This window comes from Triturus cristatus, chromosome 12, assembly GCF_964204655.1.
Source record: "Triturus cristatus chromosome 12, aTriCri1.1, whole genome shotgun sequence".
NCBI lineage: Eukaryota > Metazoa > Chordata > Amphibia > Caudata > Salamandridae > Triturus > Triturus cristatus.
Genome location: NC_140595.1, coordinates 279,051,498 through 279,071,607, shown reverse-complemented (window position 1 = coordinate 279,071,607; position 20,110 = coordinate 279,051,498). Strand labels below are relative to the sequence as shown.

General features: G+C 46.2%; 1 protein-coding gene and 1 long non-coding RNA gene across 5 annotated transcripts in view; one reads left to right on the top strand and one right to left on the bottom strand.

Annotated features, from left to right (window-relative positions):
* The window catches only part of LOC146775854 (uncharacterized), a 1,053,880-nt gene that overhangs the window by 246,609 nt on the left and 787,161 nt on the right, over nucleotides 1-20,110 (bottom strand). The gene's annotated exons all lie outside the window — the stretch shown is intronic.
* The window catches only part of TOMM40L (translocase of outer mitochondrial membrane 40 like), a 465,074-nt gene that overhangs the window by 100,245 nt on the left and 344,719 nt on the right, over nucleotides 1-20,110 (top strand). The window contains exon 1 of one of the 3 annotated variants that reach the window (XM_085637334.1): nucleotides 11,011-11,242. The exons of the other annotated variants lie outside the window; for them this stretch is intronic. Coding sequence (XP_085493460.1) covers nucleotides 11,120-11,242 — 123 coding nt within the window. The 5' untranslated portion in view covers nucleotides 11,011-11,119. Of the gene's footprint in view, nucleotides 1-11,010; nucleotides 11,243-20,110 lie in introns of those variants that run through there. 3 annotated transcript variants of the gene reach the window in all.

Below are 20,110 nucleotides of genomic sequence, written 5' to 3'. Positions count from 1 at the left end.
GGCTTGGAACAGGATACTGTGCCTTTAAGAAAACTTTCCAGTTTTCCAGAACTTTCCCCAGTATCCCAGAATGCCCAGCAGGTCCCATTTACTTTCAGTTCTTTTTTCCGGCTCCTGCTAGCAGGACCCTGGAGCATTGAGCTCTCCCCTTTCAAGGGTTTAATTGAGATTTTGGCAATTTTAGTCATTTTTTCTTGTGTTTAGTAGCTGGTACTGTCAACATGCCTGGCTTGTTCGACAAGTGCCCGGAATGTGGTCGAAAGAAGGCTAAAACTGATCCACACGAGGTGTGCATAGGTTGCCTTCCCCAGTCCCACGTGCCTGAAAGCTGTACCATCTGCCACTCGTTCTCTGCAAGGACCCTGAGGGACAGAATGAAGATCAGGCTTCAAGTTCTGGAGGAACGAAGACTGAAGGCACCAGGTGGGTCTGGAGGGGCTGATTTGGCCCATACTGAGGCCTCTGGGGGGCTCCCCAGGGGCAGGAAGACCAGTAAACGCTCCCACTCCCCGTCGACGTTGAGGGCGTCGACGGCGACGTCGAGGAGGATGACCACCGTCTGTTCGCCGTCCCCCCAGGGCTCTGGGGAGAAGCGGCGTCGACGATCGCCGTCGAGGGACGTGCATAGGCCGCCGTCGACTACATCGGCGTCGGCGGCGACGACGCCGTCGTCGGCCCCGTCCAGCGGTCGTCGTCGAGATGGGACCCGGCGTCGGCATTCGCCGTCGAGGGATCGCAGCTCGCCGTCGATGAAGAGGAGAAGGAGATCGACGTCGAGACGCTTGAGGTCGCCATCGAGGCGAAGGTCGCCGTCGAGGCGAAGATCGCCGTCAAGGCGAAGATCGCCGTCAAGGCGAAGATCGACGCCGAGGAGAAGATCGGCGTCGAGGCACAGGTCGCCGTCGAGGCGAAGATCGCCGTCAAGGCGAAGATCGACGCCGAGGAGAAGATCGGCGTCGAGGCACAGGTCGCCGTCGAGGCGCAGATCGCCGTCGAGGCGCAGATCGCTGTCGAGGCGCAGGTCGGCGTCGAGGCGACGATCGACGTCGAGGAGAAGATCGACGTCGAGGAGTAGATCGACGTCGAGGAAGAGAGAGTCACCGGGATCGGTGTACTCGGTGGTGTATACGCCGCCGCGGATGCCTCCGTCGCCTCCTCCTCTCCCGCCGACGCCGCCTCCACTGCCACCACCACCACCTCCACCTCCACCGCCACCTCCACAAACACCTCCACCGCCGCCACCTCCGCCACCTCGGCCGCGGGCGCTGCCTCCGCCGCCCCAGCCTCTGTCGCTGCCACGCACCCCTGTGGGGCCGCCGCCGGTTCCTCCGCGGTCGGTTTCCCTTCCACGGTACCCGACTCCGCCGCAGGGGACCCCGAAACCACGACGCCCACGGTCGCCTGGACCAGCGAGGCCGGTGGACAGGCCGAAGCCGAAGAGGTCGCGCTCCCGCTCTCATAGGAGGAGAAGATCACGGAGCCGTGGACGGTCTTCGTCGGACTCAAGACGACGCCGTAGGAGGTATAGGTCCAGGTCGCGCACGCGCTCCTCGGACAGAGGTCTTTCCCCGACGCTGTCGGACTCCCCGGGGACGAGGGTGTCTCCGGTGGACGACCTGGTGTCTTTCCAAGAGGTGCTGTTGCGAGGGGCTGCAAAGTTGGGTATCACGGTGACGGTTCCAACACCCACGACGTCCGTGATATTCGAGACGCTTCATAAAAAACACCTGTCTCGCCCCCTACTGCCTTTGGTACCAGGACTGGTGGAACCCGCCTTGGAACTGTTACTTACTCCCGCGACGACGAAGGCCGCTCCTTCCAGGCTCATGAAAAAGTACAGGGCCCCGGAGTCGGATCCGTCATTTCTGAGAGTGGACCCGAAGCCGGATTCGGTGATCGTGACGGCGGCAAGAAAACAACATGCGACCGCCCCGGCCTCCACGGTTCCGCCCGACAAAGAAAGCCGCTGGCTGGATTCTGCGGGCAGGAAGGTGTGTGGCACCGCCGCCACCACCATGAAGGCGGCGAGTGCAGGGGCTTTGTTGGGCCGTTACGACTGGGCCCTGTGGGAGTCCCTGCAGCAATATGCAGACCTCCTGCCACGGGACAAGAAGGAGGACTTCTTGGAGACGGTGCGCGAAGGCATGCTGGTGTCGAATCAAACGATCAGCGCAGCGGCGGACGTAGCTTTATTGGCCGCCCACGCCTACTGTCACGGCGTCCACCAGCGGCGTCATTCGTGGTTGCGCCTGACGTCACTCAAGCCAGAGGCGCAGCAAAGAGTGGCCAACCTGCCCTTCTCGGGGGAAACCCTGTTCGGGAAACATGCGGACGATGAGATGGCCCGCATGAAGGCTGAAGCGGAAACCCTGACGGCCGTCGGGTTGGAGAAGGCCGAGAAAAAGAAGCGCCCGTTCCAAAGGAGGTTCGGATCGTCGGGCAGAGGGCGAGGGCAGGGCTCGGGACAGCAGCAGCCACAACAGCAGCAGTTCCGCAAGCCCTTCCAGAAACGCCAGAGGGGTAGAGGAGGCCAGCAGGCTACTACCACAACCAAGGGCCCGGCCGGGTCTCGGCCCTGAGCGGTTACTTCCCCCTCAACCGTTACCCGCTCCAGTGGGGGGAAGCATTCAATTTTTTCCGGCAGAGTGGAGAAAAATTACTCAGGACAAGTGGGTGCTGAATATTGTTTGCAATGGATACAGTCTTCGGTTTATCAGCCCGCCTCCAGCGATTCCGCCGGTCAGCTCTCGATTCCAGCTGAGAGAGCTCCAGGCGGAGGCAGACATCTTTTTGAGAAAAAAGGCGGTAGAAGAGGTACCTCTGTCTCAAAGGGGAAGAGGTCTGTACTCTCGGTTCTTCCTCGTTCGCAAGAAGGACAAGAACGAGTTCAGGCCCATTCTGGATTTGAGGCAGGCAAACAAATGGATTCGCAGAGAGAAGTTCCGTATGCTTTCGTTGCACCAGATTTACCCTCAGCTGCAATGGGGAGACTGGCTCTGTGCCATAGATCTACAGGATGCGTACTTCCATGTGCCCATAGCGAGGAAGCACAGGAAGTTCCTGCGATTCCAAGTCGGCGCCAATCACTATCAATACACAGTACTGCCATTCGGGCTAAAATCTGCGCCCAGGACTTTTTCAAAGTGCATGGCGGTGGTGGCGGCACACCTGCGGAAGAACAAGGTGTTTGTCTACCCGTATCTGGACGATTGGCTGATCAAGGCATCATCCTTCGCGGAAGCGCAAGAACACTTCCGATGGACGTGCGAGCTCTTGCACAAGCTGGGGTTACACGTTAACATGTCCAAGTCGGTCACGACTCCGGTCCAGTGCATACAGTACCTGGGGGCCTCCATCGATACGCGGTCAGCAAGCGTGTCTCCTTCGGAGGAGAGACGGTTATCACTCCTTCGGAAGGCTCAGGACCTCAGGACTGCTCCATCGACAACAGTGCGGAAGGTGTCGTCTCTACTGGGATCGATGGCCTCCTGTATCTTCCTCACGCCTCATGCTCGGCTGCACATGAGACCACTGCAGGAGTGTTTGGAGGATCAGTGGGATCAGAGGACAGGCTCTTGGGACGACAAGATACGCCTGTCGCTGCATGCTCTTCAGTCTCTGAAGTGGTGGTGTTCGGCAGAAAACCTCCTCAAGGGGGTTCCCTTCCACAAGGACGTTCCCACGACGAGTGTCGTGACGGATGCGTCTCTCCAGGGCTGGGGAGCGCATTCCGGGGACTTGCAGATTCAGGGGAAGTGGTCTGCTTTGGAAGCGACGTACCACATCAATTTCCTGGAACTCAGATCTGTCTTCCTGGCACTGAAGGCCTTCCTTCCATCCTTCAAGACCAACTCGCTGCTGATACAGACGGACAATACAACCACGATGTATTATCTCAACAAGCAGGGGGGGGTCGAGATCGCGCACTCTGTCGCAGGAGGCGCAGGCGATCTGGCGCTGGCTGCTGGCCAGAGGACTGACGATTACGGCCACGCATCTGCCAGGGGTGCAGAATGCTCAAGCGGACGCCTTGAGCAGGCTGATTCAGGAAAACCACGAATGGGTCATAAACGAAGAAGTACTAGGAGAAGTCTTCGCAAGGTGGGGGACTCCAGACGTAGATCTGTTCGCCACCGCCGAAAACAGCAAATGCCGAGACTTCGCATCCAGGTACTACCAGCGGGGGACGCTGGGGAATGCGCTATGGATCGATTGGTCGAACAGCTTTCTGTACGCTTTTCCACCCATTCCCCGGATTCCGGCGGTGCTCATCAAGTTGTCCCAGTCCAGGGCGCGGATGATCCTGATCGCCCCGGAGTGGCCCAGGCAGTGGTGGTTCACGGACCTTCTTCACCGGTCTCTCCTTCCTCACATGCGGTTGCCGTGCAGGCCGGACCTTCTCACGAAGTTCGGGGGGCGGATGGTGCACCCCAACCTCTCGTCTTTGAGTTTGGCGGCATGGCTCCTGAAATAGTGCAATATGGCCATCTGAATCTACCAGACGATTGTATGTTCATTCTGAAGGAGTCTAAGCGACCTTCCACTAGAACATCCTATGCTTACAAGTGGAAGAGGTTCTGTATCTGGTGTAAGTCCAAGAACTTTGATCCGACAACATGTAAGGAAGATGTCATCCTTCCATACCTTTTACATCTGGCGCAGTCTGGCCTTAATTTCCATTCCATTAAGGTTCATCTGGCTGCTTTGACTGCTTACAGGAAATGCCCTTCACAGACTTCCTTCTTTCAGATCCCTGTGGTCAAGGATTTTTTGGAAGGCTTGAAGAAAGTGTTTCCTCCCGTCAGACTTCCCTCGCCTTCCTGGGACTTGAATGTGGTGCTGTCCAGACTGATGAAGGAGCCTTTTGAACCCATTCACAAGGCTTCATTGCAGCACCTATCCTGGAAGGCGGCGTTCCTAGTGGCCATTACATCGGCCCGCAGGGTGAGTGAACTTCAGGCATTATGTTGTCAAGAACCTTATACTGTATTTCATGCTGCTAAGGTTGTGATGCGTACTCACCCTAAATTTCTAACTAAGGTTATCTCTGATTTTCATGTCAACCAGACCATAACTTTACCTACGTTCTTTCAGAATCCCTCTTCGCCAGCGGAAAGGTCTCTCCATTCCCTGGATGTTCGGAGAGTGTTGAAATTTTATCTGGATAAGACCAAGGATATTCGTAGGTCTGACCAATTGTTTGTTAATTATGGCTCAGTCAGGACTGGTCTTGCGACCTCTAAGCAGTCCATTTCTCGGTGGATTGTGTCCTGCATACAATTGTGTTATCAAAAGGCTAATAAGACCTTAGGGGGTAAACCTAAGGCTCATTCCACCAGGGGCAAAGCTGCCACGACGGCTTTGCCGCGTAATGTTCCGATTGCGGAAATCTGTAAGGCGGCCACTTGGAAGTCGGTCCATACCTTTGCTGCGCATTACTGTCTGGACACGGATGCCAGGGCAGATGCTCAGGTTGGGCAGGCTTCGCTGCGAAATTTGTTCGCACAGTAGTGGTAGTGTCTTGTGTGTTCTCCACCGCTTTTGTTGTGTGGGGATGGGCTTGCCATTCTATTCACTAGATTATGACTATACACAGAGATCCTCTACTACAGAAGGAGTAGTTTCTTTTCTGTAACTCCAGTTCTGTAGTAGGGGTATCTCTGTTATAGTCATAAGCGCCCGCCCTCCTCCCCGGTGGAGAGATACTTATTCATATGTAGAATGCTACAGGTCTGGCGTGCTACGCCTTCAAAAAGAACTGAAAGTAAATGGGACCTGCTGGGCATTCTGGGATACTGGGGAAAGTTCTGGAAAACTGGAAAGTTTTCTTAAAGGCACAGTATCCTGTTCCAAGCCACATAATGGCAGCCTATGGGGCTTGTCTGTCCACTCCTTCCTCTCTATCATTCCAGAGGCTTTTGCTGGTAGAGGCAGGGTTTTTTCCTATGTGGAGAAAAACTAGACAGGCAGTGCTGTTTGTGGATGTTGGTGGAATTCTAGTTGAAGTACTGGACAGTGTAGCCTGTGGGTATAGGCTGCATTATCTGTCTTTAAATTAAATTCTCTCTTAAAGGTGTATGCAGGTCTGCATGATTTGTCACCTTTTAGAGATTATTTTTTATTGCTCCGGGGTCCACGCACATGGGCGGGACTATTCACTAGATTATGACTATAACAGAGATACCCCTACTACAGAACTGGAGTTACAGAAAAGAAACTACTCCATCCCATCCATCAAGACCCATCAGCCAGGTGCAACTGACTCAGGTCAAACCCAAGCATTGTATTACCATGGAGCTACTTTGATGATCAACAACTTGTCCTATACATGGATCTTAAAGTGGTACAACAACTATGTACAACATATATATAAATAATATGCACGTTACTACACATCCTCCTCCTTTACAAACAAAGACACAACCAGAATGGAAAGAAATATAAAGTCAGAAAAACAATAGGAATTACATTCTAAGATAGTCTTTGAATTTTTCAGGAGGCTTTATGAACCTTTTACTCATCTCTCTCAAATAACTTGACTGACCCATATTATCTGAGTTTACCTTTGTCTTATCTAAATTGCGCTTTACCAGAGAGTTATTGATAACAACCACTCTGTTGAGATTCCAGATCCTAGAATCTTCAGTTTTGATTGCATTAGAAAATACCTTTTTGACTTTATGTAACATTTTGAATAACTCAGAAGACTTCCGCCCTGCTGGTGCTCTCATCATCACTAAATCACCTACCTTAACAAAAGTTTTTTTAACAGCTTTCTTATTATCAAAACTCAATTTACGATCTATAACTTATTAGCTTCTCTTTCCCACCATGACCCAAAAGACAAATCTTCATCGTTCTTGATAACCCTTTGATTGACCCAAAAAGGTGTGATGAAGGTATTTGGGTGTCTGTTTTTAAGAAGAAGAAATGGCGTACACCCAGTAGTGGAATGAGGAGTAATTCTATACATTTCCACCGTTTTATTAATTCCCTCCTTCCAATCTATGTTAGTTTGTTTGGAGAGAGAAATGGACTCCTTGAGGACTCTGACGAATCTCTCCACCATTCCATTACTTTCCAGGTGGTATAGAGAGCAACGCTTGTGCTTAATAGAGCATTTCTCTAAAAACTCTCCCATTTCCTTAGAAACAAATTGTACCCCATTATCTGTGAGTAGATAACCAGGAAGACCTTCTCTAGTGAACACGTCCATGAGGAAAGAAATAAAATGATTAGAATCGATCGACCTTGTGATTTTAATTTCAGGCCACCTTGAGCACAGATCTATCAACACAAACAAGTAAAAATCACCTTCTTTACCTTTAACCGGGCCCAAAATGTCAAGAGCCAATTCCTCCCAGGGCGCATTGGGTCTGTCCCTAATAACCATTGGTTGTAATCTTGGTTTAAAACATTTTTCACTTAACGTACACGGGATACACTCCCGCACTAATCTCTCAACGTCCAAATCCATCCCAGCCCACCAATAATTGAGCCTGATGGTTTCTTTGGTTTTAGAAATACCCTGATGGCCTTGATGAGCTAAGGTGATCAATTCCTCACGAAAGCACTTAGGGGGAATTAATCTTGTACCACGAAATAGCAACCCATCAGAAACGGATAATTCGTCCTTCACATTCCAGTATTTTTCTGATACGCCTTCTCTTTTCTTAACCCATCCATTGACAAGAAAGGAGGATAACTCTAAGAGTTCCTTATCAGTTCTACACTCTTCTTTCCATTTCTCCTCTTTTATTCCACCACAATCAGTAACACACACCCAATCAAATTCCTCCTCCTCCTCTTGCTTAGGACAATTTTCATCAAGTGTTACCAGTCTGGACAAAGCATCTGCTGTATAATTACGTACGCCAGGTAAATACTCTACTTGAAAATCATAACCTTGTAAATCAACAACCCATCTTGAGATCCTGCTCGAGATGGCATCCGTTCCTTTCTTATTAAAAACTTCAACCAAAGGTTTGTGGTCCGTCCTAACCACAAATTTGGTACTCCACAATAGATTCTTCAACTTTTTCATAGCCCAATGGACAGCCAATGCCTCTCTTTCTATCACCGAATAGCGGGTTTCAGCTCCTCTTAGACTTCGTGAAAGAAATAAAATGACATCTGTTTTCCCTTTACCTTCTTGCTGCAACACCGCACCCAAACCTTTGTTACTTGCATCGGTGACCAACACCGACTTTGCTGTAGGATCAAAACTACTCAACCTAGGTGTCTCTCTAAGGTACTCCTTGAGCTTGACAAATTCCGTCTCACATTCCTTGCTCCAAATAAACTCTACTCCTTTGCAGAGAAGTGTACGCATGTTAACACACTTCTCAGAAAATCCCTTAACAAACTTACTATAATATTCAGCCATTCCTAGAAATTTCATGAGCTCTTCTTTATTTTTTGGCGAAGCCAAGTTCTCAATCGACTCAACCAACTCACTTTTAGGTTCAATACCTCTGCCAGATATTGTGTGCCCCAAGTAATCAATCGAGGATTGCCTAAATTTGCACTTATCAATCCTCACCGTGAGATTGTGAGAACTAACCTTCTCCAAGACTTCCTTCACTCTTAAATCATGCTCACATGCATCTCTCCCATAAATCAAAACATCATCTTGGTAAATTTTTACACCTTTCTGACCTTTCAAGACTCGTTCAAGTCCTCTCTGAAAAACCGAGGCTGCCGATACCAGGCCAAATAGTAAACGTTTAAATCTAAAGGTGCCAAAAGGGGTTATGAAAGAGGTATAATCCTTGGACTCTTCATCCAATTTGATCTGGTGATAAGCTGACTTGAGGGCAACAGTTGAAAAAACACGAGCACCCTTAAGAAGCATAAGCATGTCTGAAATTTTGGGAAGAGGATATTTATCAATCACAACCTGTTTGTTAAGTTCTCTGAGGTCAATGCATAGACGGAGACTACCGTCAGATTTGCGAGCGGCAACCACCGGAGCCAACCACTCTGTCCCTTCCACTTCCTCTATTATGCCTTCTAATTTGAGTTTTTCCAACTGGTCTCTCATCTCTTCTCTAACCGCTAAAGGGACCCCTCGTACCTTGCTGGCAAAAGGAACCGCCCCCGATTTAAGCTTTATCTTGTGAACGTAATCAATCAGACATCCTATTTCATTTTTAAAAACCCTAGGGAACGAGTTCTTTAATTCCTCTGTGTATTCTTTACCACAGGACTGTAACTTGATGCTATGTATGTCAACATTTTCTTTCAATATAATAGGCGGATCATTGTTTGGGTCCAAAATCACCCCCTGATCTTTCTGGTGTAACCAGCTTAATAAGCTATCACCTTTATACGAGACATAGACCTTTCCGGAGGTGTATCTTCCCTTATACTCTATCAGACCATTAAAGTAACCTATTAATTTTATAGGCTCCCCACCATATGAATAAGGATTTATGTCTGCCTTCAAAAGATTAACTCTGTTGAGTAAGTGTTGCTCATAAAATGTTTTTGAAACAATAGTTATCTTTGCACCCGAGTCAAACAGTACATTTGTTTTACTTTTTTCCACTATCACCTCATCAATAGGGCCTTTCTTTTTATCATCTGAAATATGGGAGATGATCTGCCCGCAATCTAGGTCAGAATCAGATGCACTTTCACTTTCAACATTTTTGCATATCATATTAACCTTAGAACCTATTTTTTTGAATCTGCAAGAGGTGGAATAGTTTCCAGTTCTTTTACACTTATTGTATTTCACTTTGAGGGCAGGACATTTCCTGTCGTTGGCTAAGTGATTAGGATCCCCACACCTGTAACATTTGAAATTGTACTCTTGATCCTTAGATGCAAACGTAAATTTCCTTCAGACCTGGAGGTTTTGAGTTTCTTATCATTCTTATCTTTACTTTCACCATTTTCCTTTCCATGGACTTTGACTACTTGAATATTATCACTCTTATTCTCATTCTTAGTTATCACTTCCACACATTTGAGAGAATGTTCAATCTGTTTTGCAATCACTCGAACTTCTTCGAGAGTAGGGTCGTCCTTCTGCCATATATCATCTCTTACCTTTTGTACATTACATCCTAGCATAAATTGGTCTCTTATTCTTTCCTCTAAGAGACCTCCAAATTTACAAGAAGACCCTAGCTTCCTAAGAGCAGTTACGTAATTCTCCACTGATTCCCCTTCATTTTGAGTGCGTCTACCAAAATGATAGCGCTCAAGTATAGTGCTCACCTTGGGTAAGTAGTGACGATCTAATTTTAATATGCAGACTTCATACTCATTTAAGCTAGCATCGTCTACATCGGGTAAATGGTCAAACACTTCCTGTCCTTCTGAGCCCAGACAGTGGAGAAGCAGCGCAGTTCTTCTTTCAGCGCTTAAATTAGTCCCACACACTTTTGCATACCTCTCAAATACTTTCTTCCATTTCTGCCACCTAATCGGTGGGTCACCAGGATTGGCTAGGAAGAAAGGTGGAGTGGCCACGTTCTGCATTTCAGTCAAATAATGAATAAAATTACAATTTAAAAGAAAGCTAGAACGTAAAAACAAAGATAACTAAATAAAAGAAGCTTTCTCCTTCACCAAATACAAAGGGTCACAAATCAGTACTTTTACCTTTACCAAGTAGAAAGAGTAACACATCAATACTGCAAATAGAATAATGGCAAGTGTACATTTACATTTTAATAGAACACAAAGAGTGTGGAGGCTAGAATCTTAAATCTAAAATCTAAAATTTTGTAAAAATACTGGTAATGATGGGTTTCATCTAGTATGTGCACACACCAAAAAAAAAAAATATGGCCAAAAAGATGTTTTGAAAGAATTACTCAATAGATTGTTCTATCCATAGTGAATTGCAACAAAGTACAACTAGATCCACAAGATGGCGCTGACTTCCCATTCTTTTATTTATTTATTTATTTTTTAAATACCTTCGTTTCTTCTCAACAATAATTCCTGAGGTAACAAGGAAAATACCACCAAATTCGAAGCAGTGAAGAACGAAGAGTTTCCCGTTGATATGTAGTGTGGATCACCAAAAGCGGGAGATCGTGAGAATGCTGTAAACCACGTACAGTGCGCAGTAGAGACGTCACGGAAGTTACCGGAGCCTCAGATGTTCAAAACGCGCACTGTACCTTCGCAAATGAGAATGCTAATGACAGCAGAAACGAACACTCTCCTCGTCCTCGTGGTTCTGACGTTCTGCTTGTGTTGCGCCGAGAACAACGTTCACGCGGTGAGTATCTCTGGGATGTTATTGTTTAAATTAAATGTTAGCAGTCAATTTACGGAGCGTGTTGAAAGAGAAGATTAACGCGCTCCGTAAATGCAGCGGAATAGAACACCAAACGAAATCGTAGTGCCCTGCTGAAAAATTAAAAATAACTTAAACAAAGCACTTCACACGGGGCACAATAAAAACACTACTTCTTGGAGGAGTAGCTTCGCTGATGTCAAATAAAACATGAGTAGCATCAAAGTTAGAGAGACCAGAATAATAAAAAAACGATCACAGCAGCAAAGCTCTAGATGTCTTTATCACCAACAATAAGTAAGAGGTGATGCGAAGGGTGAATCCCAACTTTACCACGAGAATTCTTTTGAAAGGAACTTCCTTTGGTATTAAATAAGGTAAACCTTTACTTTGTGAACAGACAATACATTTCTCAACTTCATTAGTAAGAGAAAGTGCGTTCCAAACAAAGTATCCAGGATTAAGTAAGCCCACATCGAATATCTCCCAGTCCTCTTAAAAAATATTTTAACTTCAAAGGGGCGGGAAATGTGGCGAAGCTTGATTACCAGATAAGGAAGAACACTTACAAGAAGGTTGAAAGTCCAAGCTGAGTCAAATTCAAATGTTGGGATCTTTTTTAAAAGATGCACGTTCTTGTTGTAAATTCAAAGAAAAAATAAATACATTTTGTAGGTTCACAACTCTGGAAGGATGATGAGTTTTCCCACGCTCGTCGCCAGTGTAAAAAGGTTCATCCAATTATGACATTCAAAGCAGGAGGTTGTGAGAAGATCTGAGTTTAATGCAGAGTAAGAAAGATCCCATCCATCAAGACCCATCAGCCAGGTGCAACTGACTCAGGTCAAACCCAAGCATTCTATTACCATGGAGCTACTTTGATGATCAACAACTTGTCCTATACATGGATCTTAAAGTGGTACAACAACTATGTACAACATATTTATAAATAATATGCACGTTACTACACCCTTTCTCATGATATGTCTGAGAATCACTATGAAAACAGTGTCCTTGGTTCACTCGGGGAGAGAGGAGTATTTTTAGACTTAGAAGAAACTTTTTTCTCCATCAAGGTTGCTGACTGAGAGCACAGTGGATTCTTATAAACAGAACGTGACTTTGTGGCTTCTAGACTGACCTCGGTGGTATTCAGGAATGCGACAAATGAACTCCACCCTCATCATGGTACATCGTTCAGTGCTGATTGTTATTTCTTCATACCAAAGGGAATTCATGTGATGTAATCACTCATCGTCCTTTAAATTACTCACTGTTTGTTCATTCATAATCGCCACACTCTGTTTTTTGTTTGTATTTGCTTGGCACTAGATTCGGCTTTAAATAAAGCTACAAAGATTAGTGTCGCTTTCTTGTCTGCTGTCTTGGGGAAAAGGGGTTAGTGAACCCATGTAAATCTGTGTCTCTGTTACCATTCCTAACATGAGCGCTCCTTGGGAGATTTGTGGGGCATAACCTATATGTTGATCCTGCTCTGAATGGTAAGTTGATGTACATGTCCTTCCGGAAAGCCAAGCGAAATCTGCTGAGTGCGGTCAGGGTTGACCCTGTCATGCGATACTTTCAGTTCACTGCAGTCTTGATTTCGTCCCATTTCTCAGTCTCTGAAGGTCCAGTGTTCCAACCAGGGAATGTTTGGATGTCAGAGAGAAGATCATTGTCTTCAGTGAACACAGCGCTGTCAGCTTGTGGAGGACTGGGACATTATAAACTGGACGAAAGTTAAGAGGGACCATTAGGCTGGCGTCAGGTAGATGGTGTGAGTGTACTAGATTTTAAAGGGACATGTGTGTGATGTGTGTGGGTAATGTCTTAACTAACGTGAGAATAGTGGTATGGCACATGTAGGGCATTTCCTGGCTCATATGGGGTTAATAGCATGATTCATGGGTGTAGTGTTGTGTCTCACATATTGAGCATGGCCCATATTTCACGATTTTTAAAAATTATTTAGGTATGTGATTGAGCTATTTTGAGGCAAAAGAACTCCCATTGAGGGACAGTTTTTGTGGCCTTTGAAGGCGTATTTTGTGACTTTTCCTGTAAAAGGGAGCACACAGTGTTGGTGCAATGATAAATCAAGAAAGATCACTCCAAAATGTCAAGATAAGTGGTGGAAAGCAAAAACGTTCCCATTTATAGAGGATGTTAGTAATATCTGTAAGGAAACTGGCTTTTTGCAGGCTTCTCCCCACTTTTTGCCCCCATTTAGACTACTATCTTCTGGTTTTTCGACTCTGAGAGTGTACTGAGGCCTGCCAATCAGACCTCAGTGCCCAACCGGGATGAAGCAGATGAAGGTACTACAATCCATGTGCAGTGCAGCATCAGCGGGGCATCCCCGTCATCTGGTCCCCCCCCCCCCCACATATGAAGAATCGCTGAACACCATGGCCCTTCCAAGGCGAACCTTGCCAAACGTGCAGTCTCCATCCTTGTCTCAACTCTGCCCAACCAGACGTCCTTAAATACCCAACTTTTCCCCCTGAAACAAGTAGATTATATTTTCCTAGTGTTTCCTCTCCCCTGTTGTGTCCTTCATCGCTGCTGAACCACCCCTCAAAAAAAAGCTCTTCAAGTGGAGGAGAAAAGCCCCAGCAGGATTGACTCAATGCGTTTGTGTGTGTGTGTGTGTGTGTGTACAGCCCACCTTTCCTCCAGATTTCCACACCACCACAAAGCAGAAAACATGCCCAGTGATGCCATGTGGGTGCATAGCTGCCAAGTCTCCAGACTGCCCATGTGTGACACTTTAGTGTCCCTAGTAGGTGTGACACTCCTCTGCCAAATGAGTGACACCCTCCTGCAAGTAAATCCAAGCAGCACCCGAGCACTTTCAGTGAACCTTCCACCATCATATCCAGATATCACAAAAAATGAACATACGCTCAAAACAAGCCAGACCCATTTGCACTGCCAATCCCTGTCAACAGCACCAGCCAAATGAGTAACAACGTGTAACTGTTTGGTGATCCACTGGATAGCACATCATTGTTCCTTGACACCACAAAGACTGTTAGACGAAGCACAGACAACACTGCACATAAACACTCTGAAACTCGGGTGAATGTCAAAGCACAAGGGTGGCATCTTTAACAAACATTAAACAGATATATGCAGAAAAAAACAAAGTAGTGTATTTGGAAACGATGTTATAGGAAATCCAGAGCAAGGTTTCTCCAGGTTATTGCCTACTCTCTAATTTTGAGATTTCAAAAATAATGTATCCCTTATAGGCCGTTGATTCAGAGCAGGTAAAAACGCAGCTGTCGTATCCAGTCACTTGGACATAAAGGCCGCTGTCTGTGCACGGTGGTCTTACAGATGACGGAATGAGACTCCAGGTGATGTCTCTCTCCGTACTACAAAGCGTAACCCTGCTGGTAAAAACTGGAATTCTTCGGACATTGTACCTTCTTTCTACAAAGTGTTTAAGACAGCAATCTGCATTCCTCAAATTATCTTAGTGTTGATATGTTTGACAAAAAAAAAGATTTGTTACGAAGGTTAAATAGTTTAAATGTTTTCGGCACTCGTCGTGTCCATTTCTTTGCAGTGGGGCGGACGTAGAGTGGACAGGCTGCATCCTATGTGTCCTGAATCACTTCAGTGTCCATTGCATGACAAGTTTGACCTGTTAAGTATTTTCTTTAGTTAGTTTGCTAACACATCTGGCAGCCCCTTCTTCTTCGAAGTTTGATAATTTTATGTTAAATCATATGCTAGTAGAAAGCGTAATTAAGTTACCAGTGTTTCTTCGTACAACAAAATTACCAAAGAAAACAAGATATAAGGTCATAATTTTAATTGCAACCCATACTCCGTATTTCTATAAAACTTATAAGCTCTCAATAAGCCACACATACAACTCTCTTCAAGATTGTGAGCTTTGGGGTCGTCAGCTTTCTAAGGGGGTGTTACAGTCCTACAACACAATAGGGTTCTGGAAGCTGGGTGATTTCTATAACTACACTCATTTGATAACACAGGAATCATTCGTACTGCAATTTGAACCCCAAAGTAGAGGCTTGTGGCTAAGCTTCAGACAAATCATAGGCTTCCTTAACAATAACGATACAATGATTAATGAGGCGGTAAAAAATAATCCTAAAAGCACTCTTTGAAAATAATTTGTCGGGTTCTACGCCAGGGCATAAACAATAAGCTTATTGAGGAGATGCTCCCCAAATTGCCAAAGAAACAAATTGTAGTTTTAGTACCAAGGATTGGCAGTCGTTGTGTGAGTTTGGGAATAAGGCTTTGAGGGCGGCCAACTTCAAAAGAGTGTCTTTTTTGTCTTGATGGCTGGCTATTACACTCCCCTTAGACTGCACAAACTGTTCCCATTGACTCCTAATCAATGTTTTAGATGTAATAGAGATGAGGCGGGAGAATGGGTTTATATATTTTTACATGTGCTAGACTGCAACACTGTTGGGTGGAGGTTTTTAGGTTTATTAGACACTGCATGTCTATGGTCATTCTTCCTTCAACGTCGTTGGCCTTATTTGGGTTTTCCCACGCAGGCCTACTGCTGCCAACATTTCGGCAATACTTTGTTTTTATAGCAATAGCGGTAGCTAGATCCCTGGTGTTGCAGAATTGGAGACCATTGAAGGTACTGGCAATTGCCGAGTGGCTGTCTAAGCTGGACCGGACCTGTGAATTTGAAGAGGCGTATGCAAAGAGGGTAGGGGCACTCCATAGATTTAGGGCTTCATGGAAGGATTATGCTTCGATCACTCAAGTAACTTAATGAAAAGAGAGGATGGTATCATAGCTTTAAGGATTTCAGCAATGTCTAATGTCCTTATTTATTCTTAGGATATGAAATTCGTGTTTTTTTAATTGTACGACACTGGTTATATATTGTGAAGTTGTGCTATTTGACGAATGATGTAGGATAAGGACTCCTTTTTCTGACTGTTTTTTTTAATCTTGTACCATTATGTTGATCATTTATGAAAGATTTTTTTATGACCTGTCTGTTTTTTCTGCCCAATAAAATAATAATTAAAAAATAAGTATTTTCTGTACATCGCAATTTGGAAAGCACTGTACCAATGCAACCTGTACCGTGATCTCAAAGGTGCAACATCTTACCTTCGACGTGGGGATTTTCTCATCTATACATATGTACCTTAAGGATTTATTCATATACTTATTCAATTTTTACACACGTCATAGATATGAACAAAGAAATACATCACAGCAGGGGCATTTTCAGAAACGTTGTATTTATAGCATGCATTTAAATCACATCAACTCTCTAGCAACACTGTCACTACTAAAACTAATTCTCACTTTACTTAGTAGTGTGACACCCCTTTGTATACATAACCATCTACAGTGTTGCTTAGTTCCCAACACTTCCTGTACAGAATAAAACACACAACCATGAATATCCCTTGGGTTCCAACAGTATTGTCTGCTCATACCGCAGTCAAACTTTAGTGACTGACCCGCCAAACACGCGTAGTTAAAAAAGGCAAGACTCCAAATACTACAACTAAACACTACACCAATGTGTGCAGAGGGACTATAAGAAACCACACCAATATATGTGAGGAAAATACAAGATTTTTAAAAAAACATTAAGAACCCTCAGTGTGCCCATCATGCACAAAACTGTGACCAACACCGCAACATAGAATCCTTACTCTCTATTTATCAAGTCGTGTTTCAATCCTGCCTACTCGAACAGGTCTCTGAAGTAAAGAAAAAGATCCAGGTTATAGTTCTGAACCGTGACTCATATCTTTTCAAATGTCACCAAAACTTAATCAGAGGTAAAGACAGCAACCACTCTTACCCGTATCTACAACAACACTTCGTAGCTGTAAAAATAAAAAGAAAAGAAAAAAGGAATCAATCAATTCTAGTCACTCCCTACTATACATAAATATACTCTCTGTGGTCAACAAAACAGCTAAGCTTATACTCACAATCCGTATTTCACATGGAGGATCAGTCTCCTAACCAACGGTTCAGCTCGCGTTCACAGTCCGTTTGCAAAATGCCCGCCTCACGCTGAACTTTAACCCTGTGTATGTGACGTATGGCGCGGCGAAGCCGCCATATTGGAAGTATAACTTCGACTATTATAGCAGATGACTCAAGCATTTTATTGATAAATATAAGGAATAGTGACCATTAATAACGTGGTATGACAAGTCAGGGAATAAACCATCCTCCTCAGAGGTATATATGCACTAAATAAATTCAAACCTAAGATCAAATAAAATCCAATTTGTTCTAATAATATTTGGAACATATACGTGAAACCACATATCTCATAGCTCGGGAACTCAGTATATTAACAAAACAAGTCCAAATAATACCAACTAGGGTAAAGTTCTTAAATACGGATTATACCCTAGCGATATAATGTTGCCTGAGTATACCACTCCACAAAAGAATTCAGTCTCTTCTCAACAGTTTTGGCAGACCAAATCCATCTGTTTTCCTTCAGTGTGAGTAGGCGTTCAACATTGCGGTACCGTTTAGAACCCTTAACAATCTCTAGCACAAACCATTGCATATCTGTTGGAGCATGAGACATCAGCAAATAGTGTTCTACAAGAGGTGCAGTTGTTACTTTACATCGTATTCTCGATTGATGTTGCATTATGCGTTTTTTCTCCTCTTGTGTAGTTTTACTAATGTAAAATAATAGCCATGGGCATTGGATACAATAAATTACATTTTTCGACAGACAGTTCGAATGATGTTTCAACACCCATTGCTTATCATTCACAGTACATGATTATTTTTTTTTGACAACAGACTTTATTGGCATTTTAAGGACACCGGGGAACTCGTCCCCATACATGGTACCAAAACGGATATCGGAAAAGTGAGAATTGGTATCCCTGTTCGTCCCCCCCGTGGTCTGCGGAACATCAGACCCACGACCCCTCCCCCCCTCCCGCACATCACACCAACCCACTGCCCAGCATGTACATTTAACATTTCCCATCAGTTTCTGTGCCATATTCTGGTCACCCTCCTGCAGCTCAAAGTTCTTGGGGCCTCGGATGAGTGACTACCGGGGCTCTGATCAGTCTTTCTATCGGGTCAAATGTCTCTGCGCCCGTACGTATGGATAATACGATGCCCCGATATCGTGCCCATCTCTTCCATACTTTACTATGCTTGTGCGGACAGCCCCTTGCCAAGAATACTGCCTCTTCTGCGGACATGCAGCGATCCAATGCCTTCCTCCAGGCCTGAACTGGGGGCGGGGTAGACGACTTCCAGTGCTGGGCAATATCTCGCTTGGCCAGCGTCAAACCCAGAAACAGGAGGTGCCACTTATAGATATTGCCCCCTATCTCCTCAGTACTATGTAATAGTGTTAACCGGGGATCGAGGGGTAGCTCCCAGCCCAGCACCCCCCCCAAGCACGACAGGACCTCAGCCCAGAACGGGCGCAACCGACCACAGTCCCACACCGTGTGTATGAAGGTGCCGTCGCTGTCGCCACATCTGAGACATGTGGGGGACTCAATTAAGTTCATGCGCCAGAGGCGGTGCCGGGTGTAATATGCCCTGTGTAGGTACTTGAATTGTAAAAAACGGTATTTGGTAGCCACCGCCGCATATCGCGGACTTGCAATAGCCTCAGCCCAGTCGTCCTCCGTGAGTGTGGGGATATCTTTCTGCCACGCCTCCTTGGTGTTATCTAGGGTGGTTTTCGTGTATGTTGTTAATGTCGGATAAATTTTACGGATTTTGTGATCCCCGAGGTCCCCCATCAAGAGTTTGCCTTCTAGCGGATGGAACTCTGGCAGAGTGTCCAGATGTTGGATGTTAGGTGTAAGAGCATGTCTCAATTGTAGGTATCTGTGAAACTGGGATTTATGCAGCTCAAACTCAGCCTGCAACATCTGGAAGGATTTGAGCGACACCCCCCTCATTACGTCCCCCAGCGTGGAAATCCCAATTGTGTCCCAATAGCGAAAACCCTCCAATTGTGCCGTCTCCTTGAGCAGGGTACCCTGCCACAGTGGGGTGGCCCGTGTAAGCCTGCCTCGCCATCCGATAGAGTTGACAGATTGCCGCCAGATCCGGACCACCGTGGCACATGCCGGGGGCAACTGCCCTAACGATGAGCCGCTGTAGAGGAGATGCAACAGGGGCGTCCCTGCCAACACGGCCCGGTCCAACGCATAGGCCGGATCCGTGGGGGAGGCGTACCACCATTCGTTGATAACTAGGAGATGCGCGGCCCTGTAATACGCCTGAACGTCCGCCACTGCTATTCCCCCGCAGTAAGTGGATTGCACACACATCGCCAGGGCGACCCTCACCGGCCCGCCGTGCCATAAGAATCCATTCAATAGTGCATTAATCTGACGGAACCACGCCTGGGGCACCTGGAATGGGTAATGTTGAAGACGGTACAAGAGACGCGGCAGTGTCACCATCTTGAAGATGGCGGATCGGCCGTATAGGGAGAGTGGAAGGTGTGACCACACCGTAGTTTCATTGCGGACCTGAGTCAGCAGGGGTGCAATGTTTAGGGTCCAAGCGAGATCAGGTGTACGTGTGACCTCCACTCCCAGGTATTTGATGTGATCTGGGGCCAGTACCAACTGGGAGGCCCAAGCCTGGTTTCTCTGGTCCCCATACAGTGGGAATAGAGAAGACTTAGCTGGGTTGGCCAATAGGCCCGAAGTCTCGCCGAACACCCGCAGTATCTGGAGCACCCTGGGCCCGGAGGCCCAAGAGTCCGTTACGAAGAAGATAACATCGTCTGCATATAACGCGATGCGGTCGGAGTGGCCCGAGGGCCAGTCCATACCCCGAATGACCGGATCTGAGCGG